The sequence below is a fragment of the Salvelinus sp. IW2-2015 genome, linkage group LG33 (genome assembly GCF_002910315.2).
Source record: "Salvelinus sp. IW2-2015 linkage group LG33, ASM291031v2, whole genome shotgun sequence".
Lineage (NCBI taxonomy): Eukaryota > Metazoa > Chordata > Actinopteri > Salmoniformes > Salmonidae > Salvelinus > Salvelinus sp. IW2-2015.
The window spans coordinates 19,398,655-19,416,459 of NC_036872.1; the positions used below are offsets into that span (position 1 = coordinate 19,398,655).

The window sequence follows — 17,805 nt, forward strand, 5'->3', positions numbered from 1 at the left end:
GCCGACCACGCTTACTGCACTGAAACATGGACTGATATTTGGGACTTTTGACAAACGTGTTCAGCCAGCACAGAAGAAGCATGCTACACCCGAGGAAAGCTCATCTAATCCAACTGGCATTTGAGGGGTATCTTACAAAAAACATTGAAATAGATGGGCTACATTCTATTAGGCCTATAGTTTTTTTGGTAGCCTATTGGTTTTCGTTGCTGTAAATGGAACTATATGTGTCACACCCTGTACTGTTTCACCTGTCTTTGTGCTTGTTTCCACCCCTCTCCAGGTGTCCCCCATCTTCCCCATTATCCCCAGTGTATTTATACCTGTGTTCTCTGTTTGTCTGTTGACAGTTTGCTTTGTCCGTCAAGCCTACCAGCTATTTTCCCCTTGCTCCTGTCTTTTTCCATAGTTCCTGTTTTGACCATTCTACCTGCCCTGACCCTGAGCCTGCCTGCCGTTCTGAACCTTTTGACTCTGATCTGGAGTACTGACCTCTGCCTGCCCTTGACCTGTTGTTTTGCCTGCCCCTGTTCTAGTAATAAACTTTTGTTACTTCAACACTGTCTGCATCTGGTTCTTCCCTAAAACGTTATGGAAACGTGTTTATGGTAGGCTGGCGTTGCTTAATTGATTACGTGGGTCAAATTTGTTCCACAGAAGTGTATTGCACCATATCACAACGTGTTGCTGAACTCATGAGCGAGCGGTATGATTTTTCATGTTTGAAGTGTATCGGCCTATTTATTTGGCAAGACAGCTGTTCATGGCTGCATCTCATTGTAGTAGGCTGTAGGCCATATGTGTCAGAGTCAAGGCCCGCGGGCCACATCCGGCCCGCGAGAAGGTTTTTTACGGCCCCTGGGATGATCTTGATTTATTATTAGAACCGGCCCGCAGACCGCAGCAAGCCGGCAGCCCGCAGATCTTTTACACGCACCAATACTACATTTCCCACAATGCAACGGTGACGCACCGAGCAGTAGGCTGCTTCATTTCAATATTTATTGGCACAGCAGTCGTCAGCATCACAGTAAAATTAACTTTCAGATACCCATCAAAAATGGCAAAACGGAAGGTGGACACTGAGAACCGGGGGTTTCAAACAAGGTGGGAGTCGGAGTATATGTTCACGGAGGTAGCTGGAAAACCTGTGTGTCTTCTGTGTGGAGAAAGTGTGGCGGTACTGAAAGAGTATAATCTGAGACGACATTATGAAACGAAACACGCGGACAAAAACAAGAATATGGACATGGAACAAAGGCTACAAAAGGCCTGTCTCTTATACACATCTAGATGTGTATAAGAGACAGGTACTGAAAGAGTATAATCTGAGACGACATTATGAAACGAAACACGCGGACAAAAACAAGAATATGGACATGGAACAAAGGCTACAAAAGGCAGAGGAATTAAAACGAGGCCTCAAATCTCGACAGGCTCTGTTCAAAAAAGCCAAATCACAAGGCCAGGCTGCTGTCAAGGCCAGTTTTATTTCTGTCTCTTATACACATCTAGATGTGTATAAGAGACAGGCCTAAGCGTGACAGAGGAGTTTTTGGCTTTACGTCCTATGCATGGCACAACTACGGGGCATGATTTGTATGAAGAGGTGTCAAGATGTGTAAATGAGATGGATAGATAGACTATATGCGTCATTTAAAAAAATTTCAATGAACATTCGAACAGTCCGGCCCTCGGCTTGTAGCTAAATTTTTTATTTGGCCCTCCGTCCATTTGACTTTGACACCCCTGCTGTAGGCTATGTTTTGGTTATTTGGATCTCCATTCACCTTTCGTTCAGTGCGTTTGTTTACTGTTAATGTAACTAACCTCAATATAGATTGTCATGCCTTTATCGATTTCTGATATTTAGTTTACTATGCCTACTTGGTACCACTGTTTTGTTCTGTTCACATTCATTCGCATTCACAGCTGTGTCGGTATTCTAAGACAAACTGCTATTCATGCATGAATACTACTTGACATGAATACTACATGAAGGCTACTACTTTCAGCATTTAGTTTGTATTATTTTGGTAAGACAGCTGTGTGTACGGCTGCATTGAATTCACATAGGGCAATTACCCTATTGCAGACAGCCTATCTAGCTTGTTGCCTATATTCATTACCAAAACAGCCTAGCTGTAGGGTGCTGTCCATTGTGCTGATACAGCGCAGCAGAGAGAGGCTACAGATTTCAAAAGCACTCAATGAACTGGGAGTCTCGGCATTTGAACATTATGTTTACTGTGGTGTAGTGTGATTATATAAGCAGAATTCAATATAATTCCAATGCAAGAACCCCCCAAAATGTTTCCCCCTCGTCGATTTCAACTACCCCCTTAGTCACTTTATCCTGGCGCCGGATCTGCCTGAGAGGAAGGCCCAACACAGCAAGAAAAGGGAGCATGAGAGGGATCCAGGGAGCTAGAAGGACTGGGAACAGGTTCCTTCCTGTTGTTTTCCTAAAATACTCTATGTATCACTGCCTGTAATACTGTTCCACTGTCAGAGGCAGGCCATTATGCCACAAGCACTGCACTGCAATGAGCAGCATTTCTCTTGGATTTCAACAGTTCTGGTCAAATAGTAGCCAACAAAAATATATTGTTTCCTGCACTGAATGCATTGTTCTCTCGTCTGTAATATTTTGTCCAATTTTGTGTAGACTTACAATGTTTCATAGCTTCTTAACCTACAGAATAGCTGTATGTGAAGGACTGAGAATGCTCTCTGAAATGAAAAGGTAAAGCCCCACCTGATATCAGTTGATTCTTGAAAAACCCTAAGATCATTTTTAAGTGACAGGAGATCAAGCTACTCATAAGCTCTTCTCTGCCATAGGACTAAACAGATTCTCCTCAGGATGACATCAGCTCCCTGCTCTGACTCATCCGTCCCCTCTGGACAGTCCAGTCTCAGACAGCTGTGGGGTGGCTGAAAGGTCATCACACATACTACGTCAAATCACATGACATCATCTGACACAAAACCCTTCCACTCTGGAAAGTGATGAGTGTCAGAAAGCCCCCGTGGAGTCAAACACTTGTGATTTATTTCATTCATACATCAACCATGTCCAATTTTCCAATTCACTCGCTTTTTTCAAAAGGTGATGTAACTAGTCTGGTCAGTGAAGACAAAACCAGACAGACAGGGAAGTGGCGCAGAGGAACAGGGGAAGGAGAGGTGATGAGATAGGGACTTTCAGACAGAAGGGCATGCAGACAGACATACTGATAAAACACAAACACAGAAAACATGCAGTACTGCAGTACAGAATTGAAATAGCAGACTTAGTGTGTGGTTAGAGCTTCATCTCACCCAACATAAACATTCCTATTCTGCTCAACTTTATTCTGCTCAATGTATAGAGTCCTATAGCCACACATGGCCCTCCACAGCAAAGAGCAGCACTAAGCTGGTCCACTTTTTCCAGACAGATAATTCTAGGTTTGTGCCCACTAGCGCCGACCCTCTGTCGGTCCTGCTTTCTCTGACCTGTAATTACATGCTATTCATTTGATTGTTCATTAGTTCAACCCTCGCCTCGGCACAGCCAAACAGGAACCCCCTTATTAGTGGTTCATGACTCCTCTCTCTCTCTGTGCCGGGCTTTGGGCAGGGGTGGAAAAAAGCAGTGTGTAGCGGAGGAGGAGTGGGGGGCGGTACCGAGAAATGGGGGAGGGAGGGGTGAGGCGGGGAGAGATGTTGAGCAATGGGAGTAGGAGGGGGGAGACCTTGTTTTAACTCTTTGCCCTGGCACTGCTACAGGAAATCTAGGCCTGCACTGGGGCAAAGGAGGGAAATGATGTCATGGTCTGGCTGGGACTTGTCTTATCCAGAGCACACAGTGGATTGAATGGTTCCCCTTTTTTTCCCACATTTACTCAACGTAAAAACATTACAAATATAGATTTTGCCTAAGCACCAATATGTTTTTTTCCCTCTACAGGAAAACATCCAGTTACTCAAACTACAACAGGATGCTCAGAACAGGTGCAGGAGGAAACCAATAAACAAACCACTGTTCACAATCCTAGAAAAACAGACAGTCCTTCCAAGTAATTCCAAAAAATTCCCCAAAGCGAACGGATCCACACTGGAACTACAATAGGGCTGGCACAATTACAGTATAATCGCATAACCGACGGCTATGGATGAATACAGTTACAAAAATAAAATAACCATCAAAAATGGATGTGGAACGAACAGCTGACTGAAGGCAAGATGGGTGTGGTTGAGTCTGTTAACCTCTCTAGGGTATGTGGGACGTTAGCGTCCCACCTCATCAACAGCCAGTGATACTGCAGGGCGCCAAATTCAAAACAACAGAAATCCCATAATTTAAATTCCTCAAACATACAAGTATTTTACACCATTTTAAAGCTACACTTGTTGTAAATCCAGCCAAAGTGTCCGATTTCAAAAAGGTTTTACGACGAAAGCACACCAAACGATTATGTAAGGTATGAGCCAAGTCACAGAAAAAGACAGCCATTTTTTCAGCTAAAGAGAGCATTAACAAAAAGCAGAAATAGAGATAAAATTAATCACTAACCTTTGATAATCTTCATCAGATGACACTCATAGGACTTCATGTTACACAATACATGTATTTTATGTTCGGTAAAGTTCATATTTATATCCAAAAATCTGAGTTTAGGCAAGACGCTACTGTATCACTTGGCAAAAAGCCTGAGAAAATGCATAGCGCCACATTAAAATGAATGACTATGAAAATTACTATAAAATCAAACTTTCGTTAAATCACACATGAAAGATATCAAATTAAAGCTACACTGGTTGTGAATCCAGCCAACATGTCAGAATTCAAATAGGCTTTTCAGCGAAAGCATACGATGCTATTATCTGAGCATAGCACCATTGTAAACAAAAGAGAGAAAACATTTCATTCCCTGCAGGAGCGACACAAAACGCAGAATAAAAATATAATTCATGCCTTACCTTTGACGAGCTTCTGTTGTTGGCACTCCAATATGTCCCATAAACATCACAAATGGTCCTTTTGTTCGATTAATTCCGTCGATATATATCCAAAATGTCCAATGTCTCAAACATGACGACTAAATATATCAAAGGTTACCTGTAAACTTTGCCAAAAAATGTCACACTACTTATGTAATACAACTTTAGGTATTTTTTTACGTTAATAATCGATAAAATTGAAGACGGGGTGATATGTGTTCAATACAGGATTAAAACGATATGTAGCATGTCTAGGACACCAGGAGTGCCTCGACTTCAAGATGGCCGTATTTCTTCATTACACAAAGGAATAACCTCAACCTATTTCTCACGACTGTTGACATCCAGTGGAAGCCGTAGGAACTGCAAGCAAGTTGCTTAGAAATCTGGTTTCCCAATGAAACCTCATTGAAAAGACAGTGACCTCAAAAAAAAATATTCTGAATGGTTTGTCCTCGGGGTTTCGCCTGCTAAATAAGTTCTGTTATACTCACAGACATGATTCAAACAGTTTTTGAAACTTCAGAGTGTTTTCTATCCAAATCGACTAATAATATGCATATCTTATGTCCTGGCGATGAGTAACTGGCAGTTGAATTTGGGTATGTTTTTCATCCAAACGTGAAAATGCTTCCCCCTACCCTAGAGAAGTTAAGAGTCCATGTTATGGCAGAAACAAAGTGCTGAAACTTTGTTGCCCCTTGCTGAAAGGAGCAAACAAGTCTTTGGTTGCCTAGGCAATGCCTCCCACAATGCAACAGCAGCACACATAGAAATAGAATGAATAGAACAGGCTTGGAACCTCTAACCCTGGCAATTGACTCTTCGCTAAGTCCCACCCTAGAAGTTTGGGCAACCAATCGCAGTGTAACCGTCGTCAAGTCCGACACCTCAGATAAGCTCACGTTTAAATCACATCCAAGCCAATGGGGGATATGGCACAAATTGATAAATAATTAAAAAGTGCACCAGGAGAACTTGCTACTGTGATTCCTGAAATACAGAGCCTGTTAATGGAGTATTTTTAGAATCCCAAAATTATACTTTTGATACATCGTTTGCTAGCTCAGCTGGTTAGCTAGCTCTTAGCTGAGGAACGTTCAACTCCGTTCTCATGAGCATTGTGCGAGTAACCGAAAAGTCTCTGGTTTGAATCTATGAGCCGACAATGTGGAAAAATCTGCCCCCTTGAGCAAAGCAGTTAATCACCAACAACAACTGCTTCCTGGGTGTCGATGACATGGAAGTCAATTAAGGCAGCCCCCCACACCTCTCTGATTCAGAGGTGGGTTAAATGCAGAAGACACATTTCGGTTGAATGCATTCAGTTCTGCAACTGACTAGGTATCCCCCTTCCCTTTCTTATATCGAGGTGGAGTTGAGTATTGATAACTGGTTGTGTGATTTGCTAGCAATAACATTGAGTCACCATCAGTCGATACTTGTAAAAATGTTAATTCTGAAAAAGCTTAAATCACAGGAAGTTGGTGGCACCTTAATTGGGGAGGACGGGCTCATGGTAATGCCTGGAGTGGAATTCGTGGAATGGTATCAAATACATCAAACACATGGTTACCATGTGTTTGATGCCATTCCATTTACTCCATTCCAGCCATTATTATGAGCTGTCAGCAGCCTCCACTGGCTTAAATGTCAGCAGCCTCCACTGGCTTAAATGTCAGCAGCCTCCACTGGCATAAATGTACCTATGTTTGTCCTGTACAACTGTGGTCCTTCCGCAGGTTTTTCATTAAAACTTTGATCAAATTCAACCACTGACTTTTTCCTAATTTGTGTTGCTCAACTCAGCACGAATGAACTTATGCCAATTGAATCTCAGCTTGCGTAGTATGTCAAGGCCGCTACGTCTCCAGTTTAACAAAACAAATGAAATAAAAGTTGGTGGTTGTGTTCGATAAAGGTTTTTATTAAAAGTATGAATTTAAGCACCCCACTCACGGAAGGACCGCAGTTGTACGGGACAAACATAGACCTGTACAGGTAAGCGGTTTTAGAATTGAAGTATCGACTATATCGACTGTATCGACTGATGGTGACACAATGTTGTTGCTAACAAATCACAACAACACTCAATTCCGCCTCGATATAAGAGAACAGGGTTGAGCGTTCCTCAGCTAGTTAGCTCTAAGTATCATTGACCACCAAACATTGCTAAAGCTAGCTAGCCACTTCATAAAACTTGTTTTTGTCTAAATGTATGTTAGATAGCTAGGTTAGCAATGTTATGAATACAACTCCCATTTTCTGTCGACATCAGGATATGATTTGAGAGCACTAGTTTGCTCCAAAGCGGTTAAAGCTTTGACTGCGTGCTGACAGTAAATTCAGAGCCATTCAGTGGCGAGCTACACTAAAAACATCGTTTTATCAGGTTCCCGTGAAGCAATTGTAATGACAGTCCACCACAACATACCCAAGAGTTTCCTAATTAGCAAAGGGTATTCTGTATTAAATGTCATTGTATATTAGAAACACAGTTTAAAATCATTGTGAGGGGATTTTGCCAATGGTTGAATGGGGAATTGGGCTTCCCGGGACAATGTTGTCCGAGGTTGCAACAAACAGTACCCAAGGGGGGCGGGGCTAGTGAAGGGTAAATTTGATCTGTACACTCATGGGTACACTCGCAGTGGCTGATTGGTATTGTGATTTCATAATTTCCATGGTAATGTAGAATGTTCACTCAAAATCATTTTTGCTATTGGAACGGTTATTATGGTTACCAAAATTCTATGACCGTCACAGCCTTGTCTACTACTATACAGATACACTAAAACCCTACCCAGTGTGTTAAGGTATGTATAACTACTGCAGCTCTCTGTCCCACAGCTACAGTACTGTGTGTGAAAATGCTGGGACAGGTAACCCCTGTGAGTGAAATAAATATTTCAGTATGGGAGTGTCACGGCCGTTAAAAGGAGACGACCAAGGTGCCGCGTGGTAAGCGTACATTTTCCTTTATTGAATAAAAATGACGCCAAACAAAACAATAAACACTACAAAAACACTGCAAAGTGCCCTAAACAAAGTCAACTTCCTACAAAACCAGGTAGGAAAAAGGGCTACCTAAGTATGGTTCCCAATCAGAGACAACGATAGACAGCTGTCCCTGATTGAGAACCATACCCGGCCAAAACATAGAAATAGAAAATCATAGAAACACAAAACATAGAATGCCCACCCCATAGAATGCCCAACTCACGCCCTGACCAAACCAAAATAGAGACATAAAAAGGATCTCTAAGGTCAGGGCGTGACAGGGAGAATGAAAGCGAGAAGAAAGAAGTGGGAGCTACATGTTTAATAATTATCCCGGTGACATCTAAAGTCAATCGTTTTATTCTTCACACACACTGAGATCAGATGTGTACTGGTTTAACAGACTGTCATGTCAGAAGGACTGGATTACACCCTGCACTGGCGCTTTCTCTTTCACATGAAAAGCAGAGCGGCGAGGCGTTAAAATCGTTCCTTCATATTCCTTGTAGCATCAACAGGCAGTGTCATCACCCAACGGTGTTGAACAAAAACGCTGTGCCTTTTCAGGGTGACAGCATGGTGACAGTGGCTACTCCTCATACTGTATAATTACTGATGTGCTGCTGTAATTAAAGTCCCCCGTCACAGTCCTCATAGCCCCCCACTCTGTCCCCACACACTGACCTTTACCAACGCAAACACCGGCTCATTGTCTCAGCTCACCCTATACATCTTCCACAGGGATACAGATAAATGTCTGTGTGTATGCGCACGTCCAAGTGCGCGTGCATATACAGTATGATCGGGTTTATGTACGCCAATACCATAAACCTCAACTTCAGCACAAGTACCAATCAAATGTTCTCCTTCCAACTGACAAGATGGTGTGTTGTCATTGTGAATTCAAGCCCTTTAGGTTGGAGGAGATTGAAGACCGTCGTTGGGCAGATAATACCGTATAATGATGCAGAAGATGGAGCTGGATCCCCTTGACACAGAGCATTGCCACTACCTCCGCTTCCCTTTGAGCTTTCAGTCCTGTCTGTCAGTCATCAGTAGAGCAGACAGCCTGAGACAGGGAGTGGAAGAGTGGTGTTACAGAGGGCTGCTGTTTGTTTAACGTGTCACTGAAGCAGCAGTGTTGTCTGTGAAGGGCCAGATGGAGAGGAGTTGTGGCTGTGGGCAGCATGCCAGCTGTAAAGACACTCTGACACTCCTACAGTGCTCTGACAACAACCGTGCATGAGCAACGGGTCACAAAGTACTAACTCACAACTACAGCTGTGCGGTTTCTACCTTTCATAGGCGCACACACACACACACACACAGTATTTAATCTTAAAGTGTAGATGGGGGTTCAAGAGTGTGACAGCATTCCATTTGCAAAGAATGAAGCCTGGGGAGGCAAAAATGGAGTCACACTAACACACATTCATACAAATGGTTTCTCTTTCTCACTTAAACAGACGCACACACACACACGCATACATTTATGCCACTTGTCTACTGAATGACACTTCATTTTGTTCTATTTTCAGCCTCTTTGCATTCTGTGGGAGGGTGAAGGACAGAGGGCCTAAAGCTGTCTCAGGTCATTACGCCACATATTTTCTCTTTTCTTTCAGAGAGAAAGAAATAAAAAGCTCTGCCGCTTTACAACAGCGGGATAAAACTGACGGGTTAGACAGGGCTTCCTCTCTGAGCAGATCGGAGTGCTGTCTGGCTATGGGCTTCCAGAAGCCGGGCTGCTCAGCGGTGCGTGCGGCGGTGGGGTGGGTGCAGCCGAGCCTGTCACAACCTGACGGGCCCATCCAGAGGTGCAGCCATGGTGAGGGATGATTGATGATAAACATGTACTCACATAGGATCTAAATGCCAGCACGCTCCTGTGATTTAATGCCCCCTCCCTCATCAAACACACAGCCTTTACTGATTGATCTTATGCCTGTGTAAACCAAACCCCCTCTCCTCTCGCTCCCTAAAGCCAATGACAAGTGTGTGAGGAGTGTGAGAAGACTGCCATTATAATAGTCACAATGCATGTAGGTCTTCTAGACTGGTTGGTAACAGAGGTTAAGAAAAGGTGCATTACTTATTGATTACTTCATTAGGCCATGATCAGCTCTATGTCATTCCACTCAAGCATATATACCAATTTGAGACCAGCTATGTTCGTAATTGATTATTACCACATGTGTAACAAATAGACCTAGGCAAGCCAGGATTTCATACAACTCACTGCTGAAGAATTTAAGGCTGAGTTATATATGTTTCCTTTATTTTCTTTGTCTGTACCAGACCAGAGGAACATTAACCTTGATCTTTCTTTATGCAATCATTATAGAATTCAAAATGTACCATCACTACTCAATCATCCATAACTAGACTTTTTTCTCACCAATTGGCAAGATAACATAAAGCAAATGTATTTTGTATTTAATTAATGTAATGTCTATTTCCTCATTAATTAGAGTACTATGGTGAAATTGCTACAGTTCCCATGTAGCCTGACTGAGAAGAATCTCAGAGCCTTGTACTGTGAGTACTATGGTGAAATTGCTACAGTTCCCATGTAGCCTGACTGAGAAGAATCTCAGAGCCTTGTACTGTACAATGGCTCTGAAGAATATGTGACAAGACTGTCTCCTAGTGGTGATCAGGCAGAGGATAACAATTCAACCACTGCTTGAGTGACTTACACCTGACCAAAAAGACTGATCCTTGACAATCAGATCTGGGACTAGACAGAAGCAGCAGTGTTGTAGTGCAAGCAGAAGCTAACCAAAGCATCAGATATAACATTGTGTGTAATAGGCTAGTCTGTGTGCAATAATCTGGCTCTGGATTAACCATACCCCAATCAGAGACCACAAAGAGGTCATTGTGCTGGCCTATCAAAAAGAGAGAGGGGAGAGATTTTGGCGATGGTTTTCGAGTGCAGCTTGCAGGCCTGTTCTCTGTCTGAATATTTATTTCACAGTTTATTTAGATGCAGTGATGTATTGGGATTTATCTGACATCAGAGCCACCACAATGTTCCTTCGCCTCTTCCATACCATTCCCACACTCGTCATCAACTCCCACCGCAGAAATTGCTTTGACGCTGCTGGACTCTGTTCAATAAAAATCAGTACTCAGAGGTTTACGGACGAGAACAATGCATCAACATTTTTTAGCCATGAGAATGTGTTGGAGAATTGATTGATACAATCAATATGATAAATCAATGTTTACTTTGTGAAACAAAAATAGACTTACCTGGATATCAATCAAATACTTCCCTTGACCTCAGTCAGGTGAGATGTGACCTGTGACTTCAGATGAGCTGAGATGAGCATTACAAATCAATCACACACACACACACACACACACCCAAACACATTAATGTACACACTTAAACACACACACACACACACACACACACTAAAGACACAGCTAAAATACAGCTCTTTCTGCCTAATCATTCAGCCAAGACGCAAGTTGGGTGCTGAGAGGATTGGCACCCTACTCAGCCTCTGTGGGTGAGCAATGTGAAATCTATGGTAGGTCAAACCACATGCCCCAGACAATACCACAGATAAGACCTAGCAAATCTTCTACCTTACCTTCCTCAACCTTACATTGATCAACTCCGCTTATGCACAATCAAAACGAGAAAAGAAAATGAATTATTCAGCAAGCCATTGCACATAGATCCTAATACCAAGTGGACATCCATTCATGTAACTCAGACTTGCACTAGTCTCCCATAAATCTTCAGTTCATGTGCAGATCTTAAAACCCATAAACAGTACATGTGTAATACAAAACCATGCACTGTTCAGTTTTGGAATGAATTTAGCTGTGTTTCTATTCTCACATGACCTCTTGTCCCATGTTTGAGGTTAAGATGCAGTGGGTGGTTCAGACAGACTCACCTTGGGCCACTTGGGGTTGAGTAGACGGGCCTTGACAGCGTCATCCAGGGCAGCCTGGTAGCGTCCCAGTTTGTGAAAGGCTGCTGAGCGGTTGCTGTAGAGGATGCAGTTCTGTGGGTCGGCTCGCAGGGCGTCGCCATAGAGACTCAAGGCAGCCTGGAAGTCACCGCGTTGGCACGCCTCGTTGCTCTGCTGAACTCTCTCCATGAACTCTGCCTTGCTGAGGCCACATCGGCCCTCTTCCTCTTCAGCCACAAGCCGTGCCGCACTGCCAACTGTCCGGGAGCCGAAGATCGAAAACTGGAGATAGAGGGCAATGAGGTGGAGAAGTTCCATAATTAGGCAGACTGTTGTATCAGTAGAAAATGATAACATTTCAGAGTAAGGCAGGTCAAAAGGACTGCAAAGTGAAATCATTAAATACAATTTAAAGAGGGAGATGAGAGCAGAAATGTTTTCTGCTTTTACAAATTCTTTGGGGTTTAATTTAAACACTAAGAGAGAGCTTGTCCTATATCATTGATTCAGCTAATTTCAAAGTCATGTTGGCAGACCAGCAGAACCCCCTGACTCAGCATGAAATAAACAAAGACAATACCTTCAGGCAGTAGTTCACAATAAAACAACTAAAGACTTAGAATTACTCCAGTACCATTGCAGATCCCAAAAATACAGCTTTGTTTCTTTAAAACTATTTAGGAAGTCTTAGAAAATGACTGGTTTGGAAATGTTGTGTCAGCTGACCAGAGATGCTTTATTATGTACATTATTGAATGAAAAACTCTCTAGCTTGTCAATCTGATGGAGCCGCTTCCACAATACCTCATTCATACCACACCTCCTCCAGCTGAATTCTGGGATAGGACAGAGCAGCAGTCAGCATGCCTGGTAATTACTTCCAGAGGGTGAGAGAGTGAAAGGGGAAGATAGAAGAGGAAGGATAGACGTTGGCTATGACTGAACTACATTCAACATCACACTATTGTGGAAAGTATTAACTGAACAACAATCAACATCACACTACTGTGGAAAGTGTGGTTTTGTCATTCCTCACTTTGCATCCTTCTGCAAAATGTTAATCACGATAATTACAGCATCAGTTAGGGCAGTAAAAATGCATGAAGCTCAGATCTGAACAACCTGTACGCTAACTACCGTCCTCTGTTAAATGTCCTACTTCACTCCCAGTGCTGTTTGGTTTAAATGCTGCTTCTGAGTGTTACAACTGGAGTGAAAGCATGTTGTAGTAGGATAAATAATGGGATTGGGGTAAATTTAGGCTAAGTGGGAGTGTGCATACAGTAGCTGGTGCAGCCACCCACTGGTAAGAGCTGTTTATGATCTAAGAATGCACATCAACCAATGGTAAATAACAGACTGGGGCCTAGTGTGGTTTGGGGGCTGTTTTGTTGCTGTTCAGTGCATGTGTTTGTCATTGCATTTGTGTTGTGAGCTTGTGCATGCAAGCTTTTCTCTGGGTGTCTGAAGGGGGTGGAACACTGGAAGCAGAGTCAATTTTAAACACTTACCCATCATCATCTGAAACAATTTTGCCTGTTTGTTATCAAAAATAATATACCGATGATATACCATTGGCCAACATTGTGTTGAAAGTGGTTAATAAAAATACAATCTAAATCTGCTAATGGATGTGTGATTGAAGGTCCCCTCTGTGATCTAGACTAGGGTACGTTCTGGTCTCTGGCCCAACACATCCTGGGGTATCTGTGTGGGCACTGCACTGGACAGGAAGGGTGGAGAGTGAGGGAGAGAGTGCTGAGATAATGAGAGCCTAGACAACTAGGGGTCCCTATAGACCAGTTGGAGAAAACTCCCTGACATGTCATTCCCAAAGGACTGCAGAACAGAATGAAGGAACACATATAGGCTACACTCACACTAGTGGACCACCACACGCACAACTCCAGGGGCTGTGTAACCAGTGAGCGAAAGCTATTCAGATATTGAACTCATGGTGAGTAAGACGGGCACCTCCACCAGAGTACCAGTGTGGTAGTTTATGCCTTCACACCAAAATGAAAACATGTCAAAAGCCAACGATAACATGATCTGCAACAAATTGAGGGCATGAAAACTGGAGGGAATATGAATCGTTAATGCATCAATCTAAAAATCAAACTGAATTTTGAGGTGCTTAGCAAATTCCTTAACCATGAAATGTTGCATGTAGAATCAAGGGTCCACATGCATATGGTTCACCAAGACTCGGTATTTACATAGCAATATCATTGAAATATATACATACAGTGTGGCTACACAGTGTTAGGCTACTGTAAATATATACATCTATCATTATTACAACTGTCTGCGCTTCAGTTTTTCAAAGACTTCTAAATCAACTCACAATAACTGTGCAGAAATCAAACTAAAACGATGTAGGCTATGTAAAAAAAGTAGTAGTTTTAACAATGTTTCCCTGCACCTTTTCACCATTGTAATAACTTAGTAACAATGTTTCCGTGCATTGCTTGAGTTTGAGTTTATTTTATTTTTACAGGGACAGTGCACATTGTAGTTACATAATGTCTCGAAATCTGATTTGTAGCATTAATAGCGTCATCCAGAATTTGTTCAGGACCATTGTGAGCATTGACCCTGCATCCTTTTGGTTATAAACTGACTCTGTCGACTCATTTCATCTGTAGCCTAAGCATGAACAATTCTTGCAGTGACCATATTCAGTCGACAGTGCAATAGTAAATGTGATAGTTATCTGATAACTATTCATTAACAAAATGTACCAATATGGTATATCTTTGTAAGTCATGTGACTTTCTAGCAGTTTTAGTGCTCTGTACCTTTTCCTTAAAAGTTGCTTGCTTCTCCATCCTGTGTGTTTGTAGGCTACTTGTCTTCTGCAACAGGCTTCTCTGATCCCATGATAAAAGTCACTAAATACAATGCCAATGTATTCTTCAATACGTCTTCCAATTGTTTCCGAAGGTTGTCGGGTAGTCGAGAAACTGTAAAAATATCACGTCAAACGTATTTTTTGGAGTTCTATAGAAACTTTTCTCAAGGATAGTGCGCCATGTTGTCAAAATCTTTTTATTTTTTTCCCCTTGCCTTTTCCCCTGTTGCCATAGCGGATTTCTGTGCTGCAGACGTATCTCGAGACAGTTTACTGCAGGCTACCTCGTGACATCAGAGGGGCGTTAGCCTACATTTTCATTATTCCCTACACCTGTGTTTTTATTGGTTTAATGTGTGGTATTTATTATAATCCAAACCAAATTGATCTTGAAATTCATATAAAGAGTCTTCAACACAGTGGAATGTCACCTCTTGTTTCTCTCCCGTGAGACCCTGATTGGAAATGCTCTTTGAGAGACAGATTGGCCCGCAACGCTTGTCTTGAAGTGTGTTACAATTTTCAATATCCCCATGCATGACAGACAGTTAGCACTGGCAAAGCAAACACATATGGTCAGCCACGCAGATATCATGTGAACAATGTCATAAGCATAGCCGCAGGGACTAGGGGTACTGAGGGTGCTGCAGCACTCCCTGAAAAATCAGATTTTATTTTTTTTAATGGGAAAATATTTTCTTTCACAAAAATAGTCCATTGGGCCCTTACTAGTATTAGTTGACCAACATCTGTAGAGCTGTCAAAAAACTTTTTTCAGTATCTCCGCTTTGGCAAAAAGGTAGTTGTATAATTAACAACAGTATCTTGCAGGATTCAATAGTTGGAATTATAAGAGTTGTTGCCCTGTTCTTTCTCTGCGATTGTCATTCTAATGGAATTCAGAAAGAACAAAACACTGTCCTCAAAAATGTACATCAAAAGGTGCAAAGTTATGGGCAAAGACACAAAACATCCACATCAAATTAAATATTTTTATTGATCAAATAACATGGAAAACAACCACCTTTTTGTGCAGTATTAATTTACCATCCTTACAAACCTGTAACGATCGTCGTAATCCTCCTCGTCTGAGGAGGAGCAAGGATCAGACCAATATGCAGCGTGGTATGTATCCATATTTATTCGAATACTTTTCTAGACGAACAAAACAATAAACAAAACGAAACCAACAACACTAACAGTCCTGAACATGTGAACAAATGAAAAACAATGAACGCACGAACAGGAACAATCACCCACAAACAAACAGTGAGAACAGCCTACCTAAATATGGTTCCCAATCAGAGACAACGTAAAACACCTGCCTCTGATTGAGAACCATATCAGGCAAATCAGACAACCCTAAACTAAACATAGAAACACATAACATAGAATGCCCACCCAGCTCACGTCCTGACCAACTAAATAAAGACTGAACAAAGGAAATAAGGTCAGGAACGTGACAAAACCACTTAATGTAAATGTACATTACTGTATTGTACATAGGCTGGTCATCTAGGTTTGTACCCGTAGACTTTCCATCACCATGAAGAAAAACAATGCACAATACAGTAATTGAGTACATTGAGACATCAAGTGGTTAGTGATGATGTGATGTGAGGATGTGGCTCATTTGGTAGAGCATGGCACTTGCAATGCTAGGGTTGTGGGTTCGGGGGACCAATATGGAAAAGTATGAAAATGTATGCACTCAAGTTGCTCGAATAAGAGTGTCTACTAAAATGGAAAAGGAATGAATAGAACATTTCAGTTTTCCCATAGAAATACGTAGCATTTGCAAAGTATTTCAAAAAATATTCCACAAGTATTATCAGACTCAAGTTACAAATACTGGTAAACACTCAAATACATTTAGTTAAAAAAATGTCACAAAAGTAGTGCACTGGGCCTTTAATAGTCCTGTATTAGCGGACAAAACTACTTCCCATAGCTATGGTCAAAAATCTTAAGAATTACAGGAAATTAGCTTTAAAACTTCCACATTTTCTCTCAGCCTCATGGCACAATGTGTAGATTAGCAAGAAATTAGCTAAAGAACTTCAAATGTTTTTTTGTTGGGTGGAGCGGGGTGCTCGAACCTTGCGGGACCCGAGAAACTGCACTATGCCACTGACAGTTAGGATACTTTCTGCCATTCCCTATAGAGTTTTATAATGACTCATTGAGGAATGACATATTCTGACCCATGTTGCAGGAACCTGAAGAGCCTGGAATTGCTTTTTTGAATGTAAATAGCCTACCTCTCGAAATCCAACGTGGACTCAGGGATAGATGTAACATAGTAAACCTAAATCTGTCTCCATATGACACATTTTGTATTGTATGTATTCATTTGTGGATGTTCATCATCCATTTGTATGATATGTTACGAATTGCAATTCATATTATACAGTGCCTTGCCAAAGTATTCACCCTTTTGGTGTTTTTCCTATTTTGTTGCATTACAACCTGTAATTTAAATTGATTTTTATTAGGATTTCATCTAATGGACATACACAAAATAGTCGAAATTGGTGAAATGAAATTTTTAAAAGTACTTTTTTCAACAATTTTTTATTATTTTTTCAACTGAAAAGTGGTGCGTGCATATGTATTCACCCCCTTTGCTACGAAGCCCCTAAATAAGACGTCAGATAATTAGTTAAATTAAGTCCACCTGTGTGCAATCTAAGTGTCACATGATCTGTCACATGATCTCAGTATATATACACCTGTTCTGAAAGGCCCCAGAGTCTGCAACACCACTAAGCAAGGGGCACCACCAAGCAAGCAGCACCATGAAGACCAAGGAGCTCTCCAAACAGGTCAGGGACAAAGTTGTGGAGAAGTACAGATCAGGGTTGGGTTATAAAAAATATCAGAAACTTTGAACATCCCACGGAGCACCATTACATCCATTATTAAAAAATTGAAAGAATATGGCACCACAACAAACCTGCCAAGAGAGGGCCGCCCACCAAAACTCACAGACCAGGTAAGGAGGGCATTAATCAGAGAGGCAACAAA

General features: G+C 41.8%; 1 protein-coding gene and 1 long non-coding RNA gene across 2 annotated transcripts in view; one reads left to right on the forward strand and one right to left on the reverse strand.

Annotated features, from left to right (window-relative positions):
* The window catches only part of LOC139023596 (uncharacterized), a 581,371-nt gene that overhangs the window by 383,360 nt on the left and 180,206 nt on the right, over window positions 1–17,805 (forward strand). The window lies entirely within an intron of this gene.
* LOC111958150 (tetratricopeptide repeat protein 28-like) lies at window positions 9,347–14,981 on the reverse strand. The gene is made up of 3 exons (XM_023979336.2): window positions 14,726–14,981; window positions 11,907–12,206; window positions 9,347–9,385 (listed from the first exon to the last, which is right to left on the reverse strand). Exons 1-3 carry the CDS (start codon window positions 14,753–14,755, stop codon window positions 9,347–9,349), a joined length of 369 nt encoding a protein of 122 aa, XP_023835104.1. The 5' UTR covers window positions 14,756–14,981.

Coding starts and splice junctions, on each gene's coding strand:
- LOC111958150 (XM_023979336.2), bottom strand. CDS start 14,755: ATGGAGAAGCAAGCAACTTTTAAGGAAAAG. Junction 12,207..14,725: donor AAGCAACTTTTAAGGAAAAG/GTACAGAGCACT, acceptor CTCTATCTCCAG/TTTTCGATCTTCGGCTCCCG. Junction 9,386..11,906: donor TCAACCCCAAGTGGCCCAAG/GTGAGTCTGTCT, acceptor TTGCCTCCCCAG/GCTTCATTCTTTGCAAATGG.